The sequence below is a fragment of the Oncorhynchus mykiss genome, chromosome 3 (genome assembly GCF_013265735.2).
Source record: "Oncorhynchus mykiss isolate Arlee chromosome 3, USDA_OmykA_1.1, whole genome shotgun sequence".
In the NCBI taxonomy this organism is placed as follows: domain Eukaryota; kingdom Metazoa; phylum Chordata; class Actinopteri; order Salmoniformes; family Salmonidae; genus Oncorhynchus; species Oncorhynchus mykiss.
In genome coordinates, this window is record NC_048567.1 from 41,573,313 (window position 1) to 41,591,722 (window position 18,410).

Genomic DNA, 18,410 nt, shown 5'->3' on the forward strand with positions numbered 1-18,410 from the left:
AAAATTGTAATCAGTAATGTAACTTTTGGTTTATCCAATCTCAGGAGCTTAATCTGATTACATTCCATTACTTTTAGATTACTTTCCCATTTAGAGGCATTAGAAGAAGACCAACATGTATAATACCAATTGAACAACATCGATTGCAGGACAAATCAATGTTACAGTTTACATAGCTGGACATACATGGATGTTACATTTTACTTTATGGGTTGGTTATGTAGACTTCTTCTAACCCTTCGCTTTCTACTACATAATGTAAATATATAATTTGATCGCATTACCATAAAACCCAAAGTCTATCAGAATTCCAGTCATTCCAATAAATGTTATACCCCTTGATCTTCAAGAATAGGACATGGAAATATGGAAGTACAGATGAGCCAAATTGTTTTACCTGAGCATAACCTCAAAACTAAGGACTTATTAGCCAGCCCTGCTGAATTTACTATAGGCCTATTGTTTACCTTTTTGTTGGTGACACTTTGATATATTGATAATATGCAGCTGTTTAAAGGGCAAATCCAAAGATGAAACCATATCAAAACAGTCGCCCTGCCTCTGTTTTGGTAAACACTGAGTGATGGGCCTGGAGAAATGTAACCACTCAGATGAATAGACAGAGCTATGGATGCAAGGACTGACAATCCATACTGTGAAAAAGATTGTTTTAAACATGTTATGAGGCTACATAGTGTTTGTTTACATTTAAAATGTTTACAAACATTGGAGTGAAACAAGCTTATATTTTGGGTTATCATTGAGTGTGACAGTTGAACTAAGCTCATGAGGCATTTATTTATAAGTTATATTCTTTAAGAATCAATGGGTGGCTACCAGTCCACAGTTTAGACACACCAACTCATTCAAGGGTTTTTCTTTATTCTTTACTATTTTTTACATTGTAGAATAATATTGAAGACATCAAAACTATGAAATAACAAATATGGAATCATATAGCAACCAATAAAGTGTTAAACAAATCAACATCTATTTGATATTTTAGATTCTTCAAAGTAGCCACCCTTTGCCTTGATGACAACTTTGCACACTCTTGGCATTCTCTTAACCAGCTTCACTTGGATTGCTTTTCCAAAAGTCTTGAAGGAGTTCCCACATATGCTGAGCACTTGTTGGGTGCTTTTCCTTCACTCTGCAGTCCAACTCATCAAAAACCATCTCAATTGCGTTGAGGTTGGGTGATTGTGGAGGCTAGGTCATCTGATTAAGCACTCCATCACTCTCCTTCTTGATCAAATAGCCCGTAAACATCCTGGAAGTGTGTTGGGTCATTGTCATGTTGAAAAGTAAATGATAGACCCACTAAGCACAAACCAAATGGGCTGAACGTTGTGGTATCCATGCTGGTTAAATGTGCCTTGAATTCTAAATAAGTCACCGACAGTGTCACCAGAAAAGCACCCCCACACCATCACACCTCCTCCACGCTTCACGGTGGGAATCACACATGCAAAGATCATCCGTTCAACTGCTTTGCGTCTCACAAAAACACAGCGGTTGGAACCAAAAATCTCAAATTTGGACTCATCAGACCAAAGGACAAATCACTATTATTCTAAAATGTAGAAAATGGAACAATGAAGAAAAACCTGGAATGAGTAGGAGTTATCAAAATGTTGACTGGTACTGTATATATACCGTTGAAGTCAGAAGTTTACATACACTTAAGTTGGATTCATTAAAACTTTATTTTCAACCATTCCACAAATTTCTTGTTAACAAACTATAGTTTTGGCAAGTCGGTTAGGACATCTACTTTGTGCATGACACAATAAATTTTTCCTAAAAATGGTTTACATACAGATAATTTCACGTATGATTCACTGTATCACAATTCCAGTGGGTCAGAAGTTTACATACACTAAGCTGACTGTGCCTTTAAACATCTTGGAAAATTCCAGAAAATTATGACATGGCTTTAGAAGCTTCTGGTGGGCTAATTTACATAATTTGAGTCAATTGGAGGTTTCCCTGTGAATGTATTTCAAGGCCTACCTTCAAACTCAGTGCCTATTTGCTTAACATCATGGGGAAATCAAAACAAGTCAGCCAACACCTCAGAAAAAAATGGAATACTTCCACAAGTCTGGTTCATTCTTGGGAGCAATTTCCAAACACTTGAAGGTACCACATTCATCGGTACAAACAATAGTACGCAAGTATAAACACCATGGGACCACGCAGCCGTCATACCGCTCAGGAAGGAGAGGCATTCTGTCTTCTAGAGATGAACACACTTTGGTGCAAAACGTGCAAATCAAACCCAGAACAACAGCAAAGGACCTTGTGAAGATGCTGGAGGAAACAGGTACAAAAGCATCTATATCCACAGTAAAACGAGTCCTATATCGACATAACCTGAAAGGCCGCTCAGCAAGGAAGAAGCCACTGCTACAAAACCGCCATAAAGTCAGACTACAGATTGCAACTGCACATGAGGACAAAGATCGTACATTTTGGAGAAATGTCCTCTGGTCTGATGTTTGGCCATAATGACCATCATTATGTTTGGAGAAAAAAGGCTTGCAAGCCGAAGAACACCATCCCAACCGTGAAGCACGAGGGTGGCAGCATCATGTTGTAGGGGTGCTTTGCTGTAAGAGGGACTGGTGCACTTCACAAAATAGATGGCATCATGAGGGTGGCAAATTATGTGGATATATTGAAGCAACATCTCAAGATATCAGTCAGGAAGTTAAATCTTGGTCGCAGATGGGCCTTCCAAATGGACAATGACCCCAAGCATACTTCCAACGTTGTGGCAAAATGGCTTATGGACAACAAAGTCAAGGTATTGGAGTGGCCATCACAAATCCCTGACCCCTCAGTCCTATCGAAAATTTGTGGGCAGAACTGAAAATGCGTGTGCGAGCCAGGAGGCCTACAAACCTAACTCCGTTACACCAGCTCTGTCAGGAGGAATGGGCCAAAATTCACCCAACCTATTGTGGGAAGCTTGTGGAAGGCTACCCGAAACGTTTGACCCAAGTTAAACAATTTAAAGGCAATGCTACCAAATACTAGTTGAGTGTATGTAAACTTCTGATCCACTGGGAATGTGATCTAAGAAATAAAAGCTGAAATAAATGATTCTCTCTGCTATTATCCTGACATTTCACATTCTTAAAATAAAGTGGTGATCCTAACTGACCTAAGACAGGGCATTTTTACTAGGATTAAATGTCAGGAATGTTTAAATGTGTTTGGCTAAGGTGTATGTAAACTTCCGACTTCAGATGTATATATTGTTTATTTGTCCAAAAATTAACTTAGCAACTACAGATTGCTCCTTCAAGTCTTTCAAAAGTGTGCAAGTTTGAGCATGTGTCCATTAGGACTATGGATATTATTATTTTTTTTTTTCATCAGCATGAACTAGATTGAGCAATAAAAGCCCCACTTTTATTCCATAGGCTTGGATCTGCACTATGCAGCTGTTGCAAGAGCGCATTTTTCACTGGCTGTCCACTGGTTTAAATGTTTTTAATTAATTGGCAGCTTAACCCTCTTGAATTCAACCATTATTGGGATCAAATTTAGATTTGTTTACAGCCATTCACAACAATTACAATCCGTAAGGCGCAAATAGCTAAATGAGTGAGCAGCAGTGTGATTCACATCAATACGCTATGTAGATATCAATAATAAGTGATATCCGTATCGCCAAACACTATACCACTGCTGTCCTTACCTCCAAGCGTTTATTCAAGTTGGATCATCTTTGAATGCCAACAGCAGTCGCAGCATTGGAAGACATAGCTTGGACTGTAGCCTGCAAAATACTATTCCTGCTCTTTTCCCACAATCCATCAAACACATGTGGTGTGTCATCATAGTGGTCTCTGACTTGTGGTCAGACTCGCTCAGGTGGAACAAACTTCAATTTGAACCTTTTTTTGAATGTTGATTTGAATGTCATTGAGAAAACAGAGAAGTGTCAAAGATTTTTTTCGCAAACATCCTTTCTGAATTTAAAAGTCATCCTCGAAGTAATCATCTAGTTTATCAAAAGTATCTGTAATCTGATTACAATATTTTTGCTGGTAATGTGATGGATTACAGTTACCATTTTTGTGATCCCTTACATGTAAAGGATTACATGTAATCTGTTACTCCCCAACCCAGAGGGTAACTTCACTCGAACATATTTCTAGATTATTCCCAGATGTCAAAAGTGGTCTCCTGATGTGGTTTAAGCATTGTTGTGGACTTAAAACATCACATTTTGTTGGTTTTCTTTGAGTGAAAACCTGAAACAAATTGGGAAAATCTAAACTCTGTGAATTTCTGACTCAGTTGACAGCCTCATTTGTCTTTTTCAATAGACGTCTTGGATTGTGAAAGACCAATATGGGATTTATCATTTTAGGTAATTCAGAGTGTATGTCACTGTTGGTCATATAATTATTCACACAGGGCGCTTTTCCTTCGCTGGGCAGGTCGTTTGGGAAATCTTTGGCAAAATAATCAAATACCCATTTTTTCAGGCACCATTACACCACGGATGAGATTCATTGTCAAAACACATGTTTTTATCCACTCTTGCCACTGTTCTTTCAGCATACACACACAGTACTGGTTACATTAAATCTAGAATTGGCTTCCTATTTTGCTACAAAGCCTCGTTCACTCATGCTGTCAAACATACCCTCGTAAAACTGACTATCCTACCGATCCTTGACTTCGGTGATGTCATTTACAAAATAGCCTTCAACACTCTACTCAGCACATTTGATGCAGGCTATCACAGTGCCATTCGTTTTGTCACCAAAGCCCCATATACTACCCACCACTGCGACCTGTATGCTCTGCGCTCTTGTCAGATTCAACAGAAGATCTCTTTGTTTCTTGGGACCTAGAACAAGCATCTCTGTTTTGTCCAAGTTTAAAAGTAGAACGTTTGCAGCCATCCACTTCCTTATGTCTGAAACACAGTCTTCTAGCGAGGGCAATTTTGGGGCTTCACCATGTTTCATTGAAATGTACTGCTGTGTGTCACCCGCATAGCAGTGAAAGTTAACATTATGTTTTCGAATGAGGTAAAATATATAGTGAAATATATAGTGAAAACAATAGTGGTCCTAAATCGGAACCTTCAGGAACGTCGAAATGTACAGTTGATATGTCAGAGGACAAACCATTCAAAGAGACAAACTGATATCTTTCCGACAGATAAGATCTAAACCAGGCCAGAACCTGTCCGTGTAGACCAATTTGGGTTTCCAATCTCTCCAAAAGAATGTGGTGATCGATGGTATCAAAAGCAGCACTAAGGTCTAGGAACACGAGGACAGATGCAGAGCCCCGGACTGATGCCATTAAAAGGTAATTTACCACCTTCACAAGTGCAGTCTCAGTGCTGAGTGTCTCTCTTGATCCTAGTTCCTGGCAGAGTTGTGCACGGTTCTGACTTTCCAAGCTAGTCGGAAGATTTCCAGTTTGGTGTGGCGCCATTTCCGTTCCAATTTTCTGAAAGCTTGCTTCAGAGCTCGGGTATTTTCTGTATACCAGGGAGCTAGTTTAGGAAAAATATAACTTTGTAAACTGAGGTTTTCCTTGGTGCCCCTACTACCTAGTTAATTACATTTACATGATTAGTTTAATCATGTAATAATAATTACAGAGAACTGATTTAATAACATAAGTCTTCACTTCAATGATGCCAAAGACATGGCACTCGCTAGCTACTTCCAGACACAAATGAGGCAGCTCACTCTAACCATTTTACTCACCCTAGCAGAGCTGGTTAGGCTGTTTTATGTTATCCAGTGTGTTGGTGACTGCAACTGTGCTGCTGGCAACAATTTAATTACTATTTTTTGCCAAAGTTTAGGTGTTGAGCGTTCGTAAATTCATCAGTTATTCTGTGCTGTGGCATACTCAAACGAGTGCTCTGAAGTCAGATTAGCTAGCCAGAGTGGATGTACAAGCTACATCTATTGACAGTTGTCACGGTGACATCATGAACATTCTATTGATATGGTTACTTGCATAGTGAAGTCTTTTGTTTAGACATGTAGCTAGCTAGCTAGCTAAACAATGAACCATAATCCCAACTCATAATGTTACTACCCTGCATGAATCTGCAGTTACCTAACCAACCAGGTTCCATGTTAGTTAGCTTACATTAGGCTATAACTAGAAATGCAAATGGCTCTGAGAACAAATAATATTACTACACAGATCATACAAAATACATTACATAGCGAGCTAGCTAGCTAACAGTACACTTTAACCTGAAATGAAAACTACTTTCTGACAAAATTAGAAACGTGTGATATCTGAAAATGTATTGAGCTAGACCATATACATGGATGGACGCTTCTCCCTCTCTTTCACAGATGCCCTGGTTGCCTTAGTTTGAAAATCAAATCCGGAGACAGTTGTTTCATACCACAGCCTTCTGTGTGTTCTCTTTTTGACTCCATCCACATTTTCTCCACCTCCTTATCTATCATACACTAATTCCACCTTGCATTCCACTGATTTCAAAACTCGGTCCTGCAGAAAATGGAGAGCATTTTCGGTCCTGCAGTTCTACTACGTGATATATTTTTAAAAAAAAGCTGCATTAGAAAGAATTTCCTACTCATACTCACCAGGCCATGTTATAGACAGAAGTATGCTACATGGCAGACCAAACCGAACTCACCTCTCGGCATGTTCAGCCCACCCATTATCTCAGTCAATCATGGATAGCAGGAAGGTTCCTTACTTTTTCTGTGGCTAAACCAACTAGGCTCGTAATTTAACAATTTTATTTGTATTTACAGATAGCATACACCTTTGTTATTGAGGCACATGAAAGTTCACATGTTTCAGAAGACATTTCTGCCAAAAAAGACATTTTGATTAAAAAAAAAGGTTAGGTTCAAATCTCTCTCCTGTGAAGTAGTGATGCGCAACATATACCTAGTTTCCTGAAATGAGTCACATTTTTTAAGAATACTTTGCTGAAGTGACTTGTCAGTGAATAAAACTGGTTTATGTGACTATGTAGGCTAATGTTATTGTGCTGGGAACATGTGAACATCTTTCCTCTTTTTCTTTCCAAGAAGGGAATTAGCAGGTAGCATGCCATCCCTCTCCAATGCGAGTGTCACCAATTTGTCAGCCCCTAGCCACTTCTCCATGACACCTCATAGTGCCCTATTCTCATTAATATTTCAGTCCAGCAGCCAAATAATCTTATCTAACATATGGAATTGTTTTAAGATTGTCATTCAGCTATTTGATTTTCAATTGTAATTTATTAGATTATTTTTTTTACATTTGATGAAACATTGAATTTGGCCTTACTGCAATTAGTCATTTTAAATGCAATGAATAACATATTCATACATGGGATGATAAGCTCAGAGAATTATTATACATTTGAAGCCATATTTAACAAAATAAATTGTCACTACAGTACTTCCATTCGATTGGATGTGGTACCAAACCCAAAGGAAGGACATGCCTAGTTCCCTATTAATGCAGTTTTTATTTATTATAATAAGGATAACCATTCTCCTCATCCTTTCTGGGGGAGCCTCCACTTCAATCTACCTAACTTTGTTTTCGTCTCAAATGACACCCGTTTCCCTATATTAGTGCACTACTTTTGACCAGACACCTTAGGGCTTTGGTAAAAATGTGGTCACTATACAGGGAATAGGGTGCATGGGTCCTAGTCAAATGTAATATAGGGAATAGGGTGCCATTTGGGATGCATCCTGTTTTCTGAACAGGTTGACCTTGTTTAACGCTTTCATAAACATGCTTGGAATACGTTAAGCCTCAAATCATTCTCTAAGGCAGTAATTTGACCCATTGTTTGCATCGTAAATGGTAGCCTATTCCCTATATATTGCACTACCTTTGAGCAGAGCCCTACAGGCCCTGGTCAAAAGTAGTGCACTCTAAAGAGGATAGGGTGTCATTTTTGACAGAGACATTATTTGTGAATTCTATGGGTTTGGGCTATTTACCTTCTTTGGCAGGCAAAATAATACTTGTTATGTAAGCGTTAAAGCTGCTTCTGGCCATACTGCTAGGATACATTCTTAGAACCCAAAAGGGTTCTTCGGCTGTCCCCATAGGTTGACCCATTTTGATTCCAGGAAAGGGTTTTTACATGAAACCCAAAAGGGTTCTACCTGAAACCAAAAATAAATATTCAAAGGGTTCTCCAGAGGACTGCTGAAGAACTGTTTGAGGTTCTAGATAGCACCTGTCTAAGAGTGTAGTAGGGCTCTGGAATGATTTCATCAACCACTGTGCTTCTAGCTTTATTTGGTCTTAAACATGGTTGTCTGAAGGCCTTACTTGTCACACAGTTAACTACTAGGTGATTCATTCTCAACCAGGGCTGTTAGGGTGACCATATTACCGCCACACCGGCGGTCACGATGGCAGTTAAATTCCTTTTTAGTCAGGTAATTAGGCTTCTCCAAGCTCTGATGCTGCTGATGGTCATAAGTAGCCTACCAAACCAGCTAAGTGCCTGGAACTCAGCACTCTACTGTCCCTCTAATCACTCTGACATCAACGCAAGTGTAATCAAACACTTGACGAACACTTGACGAACACTATGAGCTCATGATGCACACCATTTTTTATAGGCTATGCAATTGCGTGAGAAAACAGAGTGATCGTCTCTATTAAACAGGGTTCCATCAGCTTTCTATATGCTAGGCCTACTATATTTATTTCTCAACTTTCCTAATATTAAGCACAATGCTTCTCTTTACAACAGGAGTGTAGTCTACCTGGCTAGCATGAAAATGAACCATGGGAAAAGCCTCCTCCATTCGCTATTTTAAGTGCATGACATGTATTTTTTTCCCCTGACCCTTTTTTTCTAGACAGGTGCATGATAATGGTCCATTCTAAATCCAAACAAATTTCACACATATGTTAGTTAGTATATGTAAAAACAAGATAAAATCAAGAATAGTCTGATGGGTGACTTTATTAGCCTAAGAATTGCGAATGATATATTATCACTTGGGAATGATGCCCAGCTTAAGGAAAGAAACAGCGCATGCCTTGTTTTTGCGACTTTTTCAAATCATAGTCGCACACATCATGTAGGCTAGCCCACAGGCCTATATGTTTTGATAAGGTTAAACTAAAATGGCCAAATAACTTCTTAAAATTAAGCACATTAATCAGCTTTACAGTGAGTGTAGAGGCTAACAGGCATACAAGTTTGGGGAAGATAATTTTCACCATAAAAATGTACTTATATAATAAAAGCGTTACATGCATATTTGCATTTGGGTCACTTTTGAGAATTGGGTTTTCCTGCTAAAGGAACATTCATGCTTATAGCCTATTGCCACGTGCTCATTGCTATGCTTATAATGTGAAGAAATACCCTAATAGTTTATCAACATTTTAAGCTAAATGTTCTGATCTGTTGCGTTAGCCTCACTGCTTAAAACTTTTATTTTTATGCTGGTGGTTGTATTAATTTGGGATCTATCGCATCCCACAACTGGCCCAGACAATGTTTGGAATATTTATTTATTGCACAGAATAGAATAGGTCAACTTTTGTACTATGGGGGATAGTAGATTGACATAGGCTTTTGCTGTTCGTTAGGCCTACTCATCTTGTTCGCTGACAAAAAGTGAATGTGGACAGTTCTTCCATTATCTTCAATAGGCGCCTTGGAATTAGATAAGGACGCGCGCAGTTGCATCCCCGATGTGTCTGTCTTCACTTGTAGCCTGTGAGAAAGACCCAATCACATGACGGAGAGCCATGTGAGTGATAGTCGGTTAGGAGCACGCAGCCGGGAGAGAGGAATTACAATTATTATATTCATCCCAAGGGTACAACAGCCACTGGCATTGCTTTTTTTAGGGGACATTACGGCCACACAAGGGGATGCCGCCGGGAAATTCAAGGAATTATCAAGTGCTTGTCAAATTGTGAATGTGAGACTGATGAAGTGCGCAAAAAACAAAGCAGAGCTTCACTTTTTTCAAATGATCATTAGAGTCGCATCGTGCAGCCTTAGAATGTACCAAAAATCAAAACATAAAGCCCAACATTTGTATCACAACTAAAGTTACATAACTAACTCTAAATCAAGCATATAGGACTACCTGTTTCTTCGTAAACCGCTCAATACAGAATGTGCACACTCCCTCAAATCGCTTCTATTTTATTCAGCTATTTTCAATTGTATTCTTCATATTGTAAAATAGTATAAAATAATGCCACAGAATTCTAAGCAAATCTTGTCTGTCAAATTAACTAGTCTTGCCCACAGTCATATGGCATGGCCAGATCAGGGCTTTTCATAAGGACAACTCAGAGTATGCTATTCTGTTCTCCTGAAATAGATGACATTTTCTTCATATCATGTTTCTTTAGACCTGTCTAAAATAAATAATAGATTTATTGTGGTGGTGTAGGCTATACTACATGGATTTATTATAGGACTTTTCAAAAGGTCTGCATCAGTTGCTTGTAGGCTATGCGTGGAAGACAGGAGATGCTACATTTGTTTATGTTAATTAGCAGTCTATAACCGTGAAACCGGCAGTTAGTTGCTTGACAATCACCGCCACAGCCCTAGTCTCACCATATATCGGATGAAAATGGAAAGTAAATACATTCAGTATTCTGTTAAAATATGCCATTCCTGAGCCTGTATGGAGCACTTAATGATATGTTGCCGCCTGCATTTACATGCAGGTTTCGACATTAGAATCATGGAATGAATTATAAAAACCATGATGACGTACATTTAACTATGAAATTGTGGCAATATTTGCACTCTTTTTGTGTTTTTGTTTTGTAAGGCTTCTTTGTTTCGAATTGACACTTTGATATGTGCATGCTATTTGTAAGCAATGTGCTCAGGTAGAATAACAGCCCGGAGCTTTCTGTCCTGCCTCATGCCCATGTGACTGCATGATTCGGGGTTGGAATGTTTTGGAATGCTTTGTCGTTTGAGTTACCTAATTTAGACTGAATTGGATCAAATCCAAAATGTCACCCTATGCACTATACATTGCACTACTTTTTGGTTCCATTTGGGATGTAGATGCAGTGCCAACCGTATTATGTAAAGCCGGACAGAACATACTTCCCTAAAGACATAGAAAGACTCTTGCTTCAAAATGTAGCATGACTAATGGAAGACAGCAAAAACATAGATTTTTCATTCAGTTGTTTTTCCAATTGACTTTGATTGTTTTTCGATGGTATATGTTAAATGGGATTATTACACAGCTCAAAATGTAGACCTTATAATGCTGTTCTTGGCGCCATACGGTAGGTGTCATATCCTGACGGTTCTTGTGTTTAATAAGTCTCTCTCACAAAATAACGCTTAATCTCAATGGGACTGTATAGATAAATGTAAAATATTTTGTGTCATTGTTCTGTTTTATTTTAAACTGATAATGAGCAACTCAAGATCCTAATAAACACTAAACATACACATTTAACACAACCTAATGACCCTGATTAGACATTTGGGATGCATACCAAATTGGACCATATTCCCTATATAGTATACTACTTTTGACCAGGGCCTATTGGGCTCTTCTCAAAAGCAGTGCACTGTAGGCAATAGGGTGCCATTAAGGAAGGGGCCTTGGACTCATCTGCATAATGCAATTTATTTTTGCGTACCTCCCACTTTTGCTTCAGTATGTTTACGCATTCAGCTAACGTTTTATGATTTGTGTTTTTACATGGCAGGTTTTGATGACCGGGACACAGATCTCTTCTTGTGCGACACCAACACCTGCAAGTTTGACGGAGAGTGTTTGAGAATTGGAGAGACCGTGACGTGCATCTGTAACTTCAAGGTAAGACACTGTTCAATGTTTTATTCTCAGAAAATGTTTTGGGGAAAAATTGCATATTCTTCTTTTCATATACAGTGATCATTGTTGCCACCTCATTTGGTTGGAGTTGGATTTTTATGGTGGGCTGACGGTTTGTTGTTTTTCAAATTAAGATGTTGGACTTTACCCAATGTTGATGTAACCAATAAATTACTGGGAGTTCATATATGGAGTGTACAACTTTATTTTCTTATAGTTTATTGGACTTAAATGTACAAAACAATCCATTTCAGGGGCAATCTGTGATTGCTACGTCTATTTTTGGACTTTTAAATTTATGATACAGCCATTGATTCTTGAAGAATATAAATTATGAATGTGTTATGAGCTTAGTTCAAATTAGTTAAACTGTCTAACCCTATCATATCCCCAAAATATAATATATATTGTGTATATATACTGTACTTATTAAGCTTACTTTACTTTTTTGTTTGTAAACAATGTAATTGTAAACAAACATTGTATAGCCTCAAAACATTATTATTTTGTTGTCATGGATGTTCTGTCTATGAATTTGAGAGTGGTTACATTTTCCTCAGCTGTTAAACAAAACACCCACTAGCTATCAAGAGGGAGGTGAATACACTGTATAGTAAAGACATAATTTACTACTTCTCATAAAACTGAATGTCACTCTCAGTCAAGGTGGCTGTTTAATGCATTCCACTTTATTGATGTTATTGCCATTGACAAAAAACAGATTTAAATACCCTCATTAGTAACATAAATCCAGTGAATGATGCTGTGCTATGGTTCAGTTTATTACCAATCTATAACAAAGGCAGCAAACCAGCCATCCATTGATAGATTTTTGTATTACTCTCACCTCATTCAAACTAATATATTCTATATTACAAATGTAAAAGATTATACCAAGATAAAGCATAAGGATATGCCTTATGCGTTTCAGCTCGAAACTCTCTTCCAATGTGGCGAGCTTATCAGCACACCCAGCGCCGGCGCTCTAGGCAGACGACACTCGATCGGTCGCTTGCTTTAATCTCAATTTTGTACATCCCTGGGAGCGGACATTAGTAAAAGCGCACAGATAAATTACATTACCTCTCCATTTCTCATCCCTGAGATCTCGTACTGATAGTGGATGTCATTCGGGATAGAGCTCTCTCTGTGAAGCATAGCAAGGAGCGGGTCACACCGCTTTCCTTTCATACTTACTTAATACTGGTTTGGCCTTGGGTCACGGCCTACCGTGGCATCCTGTGTCTCTGTATGTATGGACGGGATGGGACCTGACGTCAATGCGCTTAAACCAAATAGCCGCCATGTCGTTATTCCATTAAGCGTTGTAATTCAGCAAACATGATTCTCTTATAGGGGTAGGCTGTGTCTGAGGGGGTTGTGTACTTCTCCACACACACACACACACACACACACACACACACACACACACACACACACACACACACACACACACACACACACACACACACACACACACACACACTTTAAGCTGCTGAGGGGTTACGTGCAGTATAGCTGTGAGGAGGAAGTCGGTTTGATCTGCGAGAATCAATGGGTGCTATTCAAAGGCGGGATGTCCATTCAGCAACCATGTTAGATAGCTAGTCCATTTCACACTGCCTCTTTTGAGGAGCTGAGGCTCGAGTCTTTAGCAGGACTCGCTATCACTACCACACAACATGCTGTGTGTGTGTGTGTGTGTGCTACAGTTTCACAGTTATGTGATACTTGGACCTGCTGTGAAATATCTTGTTATGATATCATCCATTCATGTCGGATTATGACTATTTCTAGCATCTCAATGAATTTTTTCAATAAGGCTATTGTTTCAATGGCTCTGGCTTGCTTTTCAAGGTATAGTTTTGACCCTGTCTATAATGTGTTCTGTAACTCCAATTTTGGGTTGTGACATTTTCTCTGCTGTAATACATTATATCTATCTGCTGTCATGGCTGAATCAGAAATAGTTAGGTAACATTAATAAATATGATGTTTTATTTACATAATAATGCTTATGTGAGATATGTCATTAGAATGTCTTCTTTTGGATAATACTGTTGGCAGTTGCATTTTCCTCTCTCTTCTCCAGGGCTTAGTCACTTGGGGCCCAGAGAGGGGAGAGGTCAGGCTTGTCTTCATATGTCAATGTATCTGTTAAACCATGTGATGCTATGAAGAATATCATACACCTAGGGACACTGGAGGACAGAATGGAGGCTTGTCTTCTTATGGGAATGTGTCTGTAACTATTGTATGTCCCCTCTGAGGTTGCCCTTATCTTGACCTAGTATATGACCTAAGAGGCTCACTGTCTTTTCTGATCTTGTCCAGGAGGGGTGGTATTTGAGATGGGAGTATCTAGAATTGACAATTGATATATGCCATTGGATAAGGTAATGTTTTAGTCCTAAGTGGTACCAAAAACGAGATTAGAACCTTGTCTAAAGAGACCAAACTGAACAATAATGTATAGCTAATGCTGTCTGGCTATGGGATACTCCTCTCTCAATTAAAAGTCTTCCTTTGTAATGTTCCTAAGATCTGTGTTTCGTCATGTGAGTTGAGATGGGTGTGTCTTGGCTATAAATTATACTAAGAATTGTTTTGTAAGCACTCTCAGAGAATTAATTTATTGACACTGAATTGATCTGAGAGTCACAGGGCTATGGTGAAGCTCATATATAATTAAAGATGGACTTCATAATATAACTCTGACTTGTGTGTGGTTTGCTCTCTCAATGTTTAGTAATACAGGAAATTACCACGACACTGCTCATGACTGGCTTTCAGCATTTTAATGTAATTTTGTGTATCAGTCCACAATGTTGTTGTTATTTCCTCTAATATCTGGTTGCTACTGGCTATTCAGCATGTTTATGTCATTTTATTTCTAATGTTAGGTTGGGATAGTACTTCAAAGATGGCGAGAGCTAATGCAAGTCGTGCTGTGGATGTGACAGTGGAACAGAACAACATGTCCTTTCTAGCTCTCTCAGAGCAAACACTTCCTCCAGAAAGCACTCTCACACACACACACACACACACTACTGACGAACCATAGCTATACCACGGTGCAGTCCCTGGTGGCATTCAGGAGGCCATAATAAGAGGGCTCCTGATGGTGACCTTGTTCCATGTATTTGTATACATTCATGATCCTTTTATCAGGGAACCGTCTCTGAGTCGTACAGTCCATAGAGCTGTAATTCCCAAGCAGAGCCTTGGATAAAGGGCACCTAGGGACACTGGAATAACAGGTACCCTGGTATAAGATGATGGCTGTTCAAATATTCATTAGTGTTTGTAGTGAAACTAAAGTGCATGTGTCAGGAAATGGTTAAGTATAAGTATTTTATTGGGAGTTGTTATACTAGCACCCTCTTAGCAGAGACAGGTGCTGTAACATCACTAACGTGACATGCCACTATGATAGGATAAGACATGATAGAATATGTTTAATCTCCCATTAATTTTGTTATATCTTGCTCCCCCTTCTTTCTTTGCATTGAACCCCTCATCTGTTCCTCCACTACCTTCCTCAACTCTCCAGCTGACTCTCTACCCCCTGCCTCTCTCTCTCTACACTCTTAGAAAAAAAGGTGCCATCTAGAACATAAAAGGTTATTTGCTGTCCCCATAGGAAAACCCTTTGAATAACCTGTTTTGGTTCCAGGTGGAACCCTTTTTGGGTTCCAGGCAGAAGCCTTTCCACAGAGGGTTCTACATGGAACCCAAAAGGGTTATCCTATGGGGACAATAGAAGAACCCTTTTGGTTAGAAAATACATTTTTTTTGGAACTGTAAGCCCTTTGAGAGTTCCATTGGGCAGCAGGTAGCCTAGTGGTTAAGAGATTGGGCTAGTAACTGGAAGGTTGCTGGTTAAAATCCCTGAACTAACTAGGTGAAAAAGCTGTTAATATGCACTTGAGCAAGGCACTTAACCCTAATTGCTCCTATAAGTCACTCTGGATAAGAGTGTCTGCTAAAATTTAAATGTTGTCATAGTGGTCTGCAAAATTGACTTCCACCTTTTGCATGACAATTGTGCCAATTCAAATCAGTGTGAAGAAGGGCCCAGCACTGGTGGCATCTCCCAGAGCTGTATCTTTGGGAGCTAATTCAGATTGACTGAAGGGCAATGTTGATAGATGGGCACTCCTGTAGTGTCCATGCTATTTTAGTTCATGGAAAAGGCCAGAAGGGCAGTCCTTTGGTGTATGGGCCGTATGTAGGAAAATGTTTAGTAAGGTAAACTCACTGGTAAGAGTCAGGTATTGGTGGATGCATAAGCCCAACTAGCTCATGTGACCATGTTAGAAATGAAGATGAGATCTAAAGATATTGTCCTACATTTATCACTCAAGGCCTCACAACCCATCCAGTCACCCAAATTAACACCATGAAAATGTATGCAGCGTCTGGCCTCCAAGTTGCCTTTTCCCCTTATTCAGTCAAGGCAGTGGGCTTGATGGGGGGGCAAGGCTATCTCCTCAGGACGGTAGCATCTGTGTCAGCTCCTTGGCGGCTCTAGCTGGCCTGTCAGACACTATTACAGCAGAGCCCATCTCCGGTGACTGCACTGGGGCCTAATCAAGAGGAGACTGCCAACCGGTTAAAGAGCAGAAGCACAAGCCAAGCAGCCCCCAGTCTATCTCTCCCCCCAACCGTCAGAGCAGACTAGAATCTGCAACCATGGCAAGGCATGATGGGAGTTTGTCAATCACTCAGACAATGCTCAACACATTTCTGTCTGGGGGATAGAAGGAATACATCATCAGCTTAGACACAGAACAGATTTTATCCTGGGATGGTGTTCCTCAAGAATTAGCTGTTGGTCCATTGCCTTTTGTTATTGACCCCCACTGACATAAGTTCCCTCGGATATGTCTTGGGTAATGTGGAGTGTTTTTGAGGCAAAGGCTGAGGCGAAGGCTGAGCCAAACCAAATCAACTGAAACTGGGAGTTGTTGTCTGTGCTTCTGGCTCTGTATTGGAATTATATCTGATTTGGCACCAACTTTGGACTAGAAGCAACAAAGTACTTTAACACCCACTTTTGGATTGAAGGCTGTACAGAGGGTGCCCTTGTAAGAGGAGAGAATGAACAACTAATGTTACAGTATCTTTGTGGGTGTTTGTCTCTAGGTGTTTGTCTCTCAATGCAGCGACAAACACCTATTGCTATCCACTGCCTCCTCCCGTTTCGCAGTTTGTCTTTACCAAAGCCTTTCTCGGTTGTGTTCTTTTCCCTGATGGAAGGTCAGAGCTTACCCCCGGTGTGGAGCTAATGATCTGACAAAAGCCCCTGATTTTACGCTCTCTGTCCCCCAAGCTCTGTGCCGTGTCAGAAACACTGTAGCAGACATCCATCACGCTTCAAGGTCGACTGACAGATGAGAGCTCTGCATCAGAGACTGAGACGCCATCTCAGACGAAAACATCTGTCTCTTGTCATGAGCCACAGGTACCCCTGCTTCTAGAACCAGTGAGTCATCTCAGTCAGAGGCTTAAAGAGATGTCGCTTTGATTAGTATGAGCAGACGTAAGAAAATACTATGCCTCAGGGTCTTTTGAGTGGAAATCGTGTACCGTGAATACGGCACATTGTATAGATCAAATGGTGGAGTGATTCAATGAGAATCAGAACGTGCCGTGCAGCACGGTTGCTATCTTCTGAGGTGAGCCACATTTTTGTAGAGATGTTTATTATTGATTGGAGTGAATCATAGCCTTGGGATCTATTTCATATTCGAGAGCTTGCTTTAATGGATACAGGAAATGCGTGAGGTTTGAGTTTGTCAGTGTGTGTCTGTTTCCGTGTGTTTGTGTTTTATTTTCTGTGTGTTTGTGTGTGTTTGTGCATACATGTTTGTGATGTTGTGTTGTCGTACAACAGGAAGCTAAACCTTTAACATCACTCACAGTAAACAGAGAGTGATGGTAGCAATGAAAAAAAATATATATAATTAAGAGAGAAAAAAACATTCAGAGGGGGCGGATGGATTCTTTACAGGGCAACCGTCCACTGCTTGGCAACCCATGGCCCAGACTTCAAAGAGTTTTTGTGACCATGCTGAGTAATTGGCCATAATGTAGCTGTAATGGGTTCGGCAGCAGCTGATTAGAATATCAATGTTAATCGGCAATGGTGTGGCTTGTGCTAGTTGACATGGTGCTCTATGGGGTCAAGCTGAGAAGATCTTCAAGTAGACAACCTCTGAAACAAAAGGATATCTGTGAGGTTCATTGGAAAATCACTCGTGCAGGTGTCAATTTGGAAGCCCATGGATATTGAATGCAGAGATGTGGTTTTCATTTTATAGGTTTATATTTTAACCCTCACACATGGTAATGTAAAAAATATTAATATGGCAATTCATTATGTGACAAAAGTGACTCACAATAACACAACTTTCTCTAAACACAGTAATGGCCTGGCAATTGTTATTGTCTGTCAATGGTATTTTGATGACATGACATAGGTTTATGCTATTTGTGTTATCCTCAAATGTCTGATTTTATTTATTTTGTTTGCATATTGATATTATCTCG

General features: G+C 39.6%; 1 protein-coding gene across 1 annotated transcript in view; it reads left to right on the forward strand.

The window, feature by feature from the left end:
• The window catches only part of LOC110519971 (tomoregulin-2-like), a 171,285-nt gene that overhangs the window by 18,842 nt on the left and 134,033 nt on the right, over positions 1 to 18,410 (forward strand). Inside the window, exon 2 of the mRNA XM_021596899.2 lies at positions 11,728 to 11,837. Coding sequence (XP_021452574.1) covers positions 11,728 to 11,837 — 110 coding nt within the window. The remainder of the gene's footprint in view (positions 1 to 11,727; positions 11,838 to 18,410) is intronic.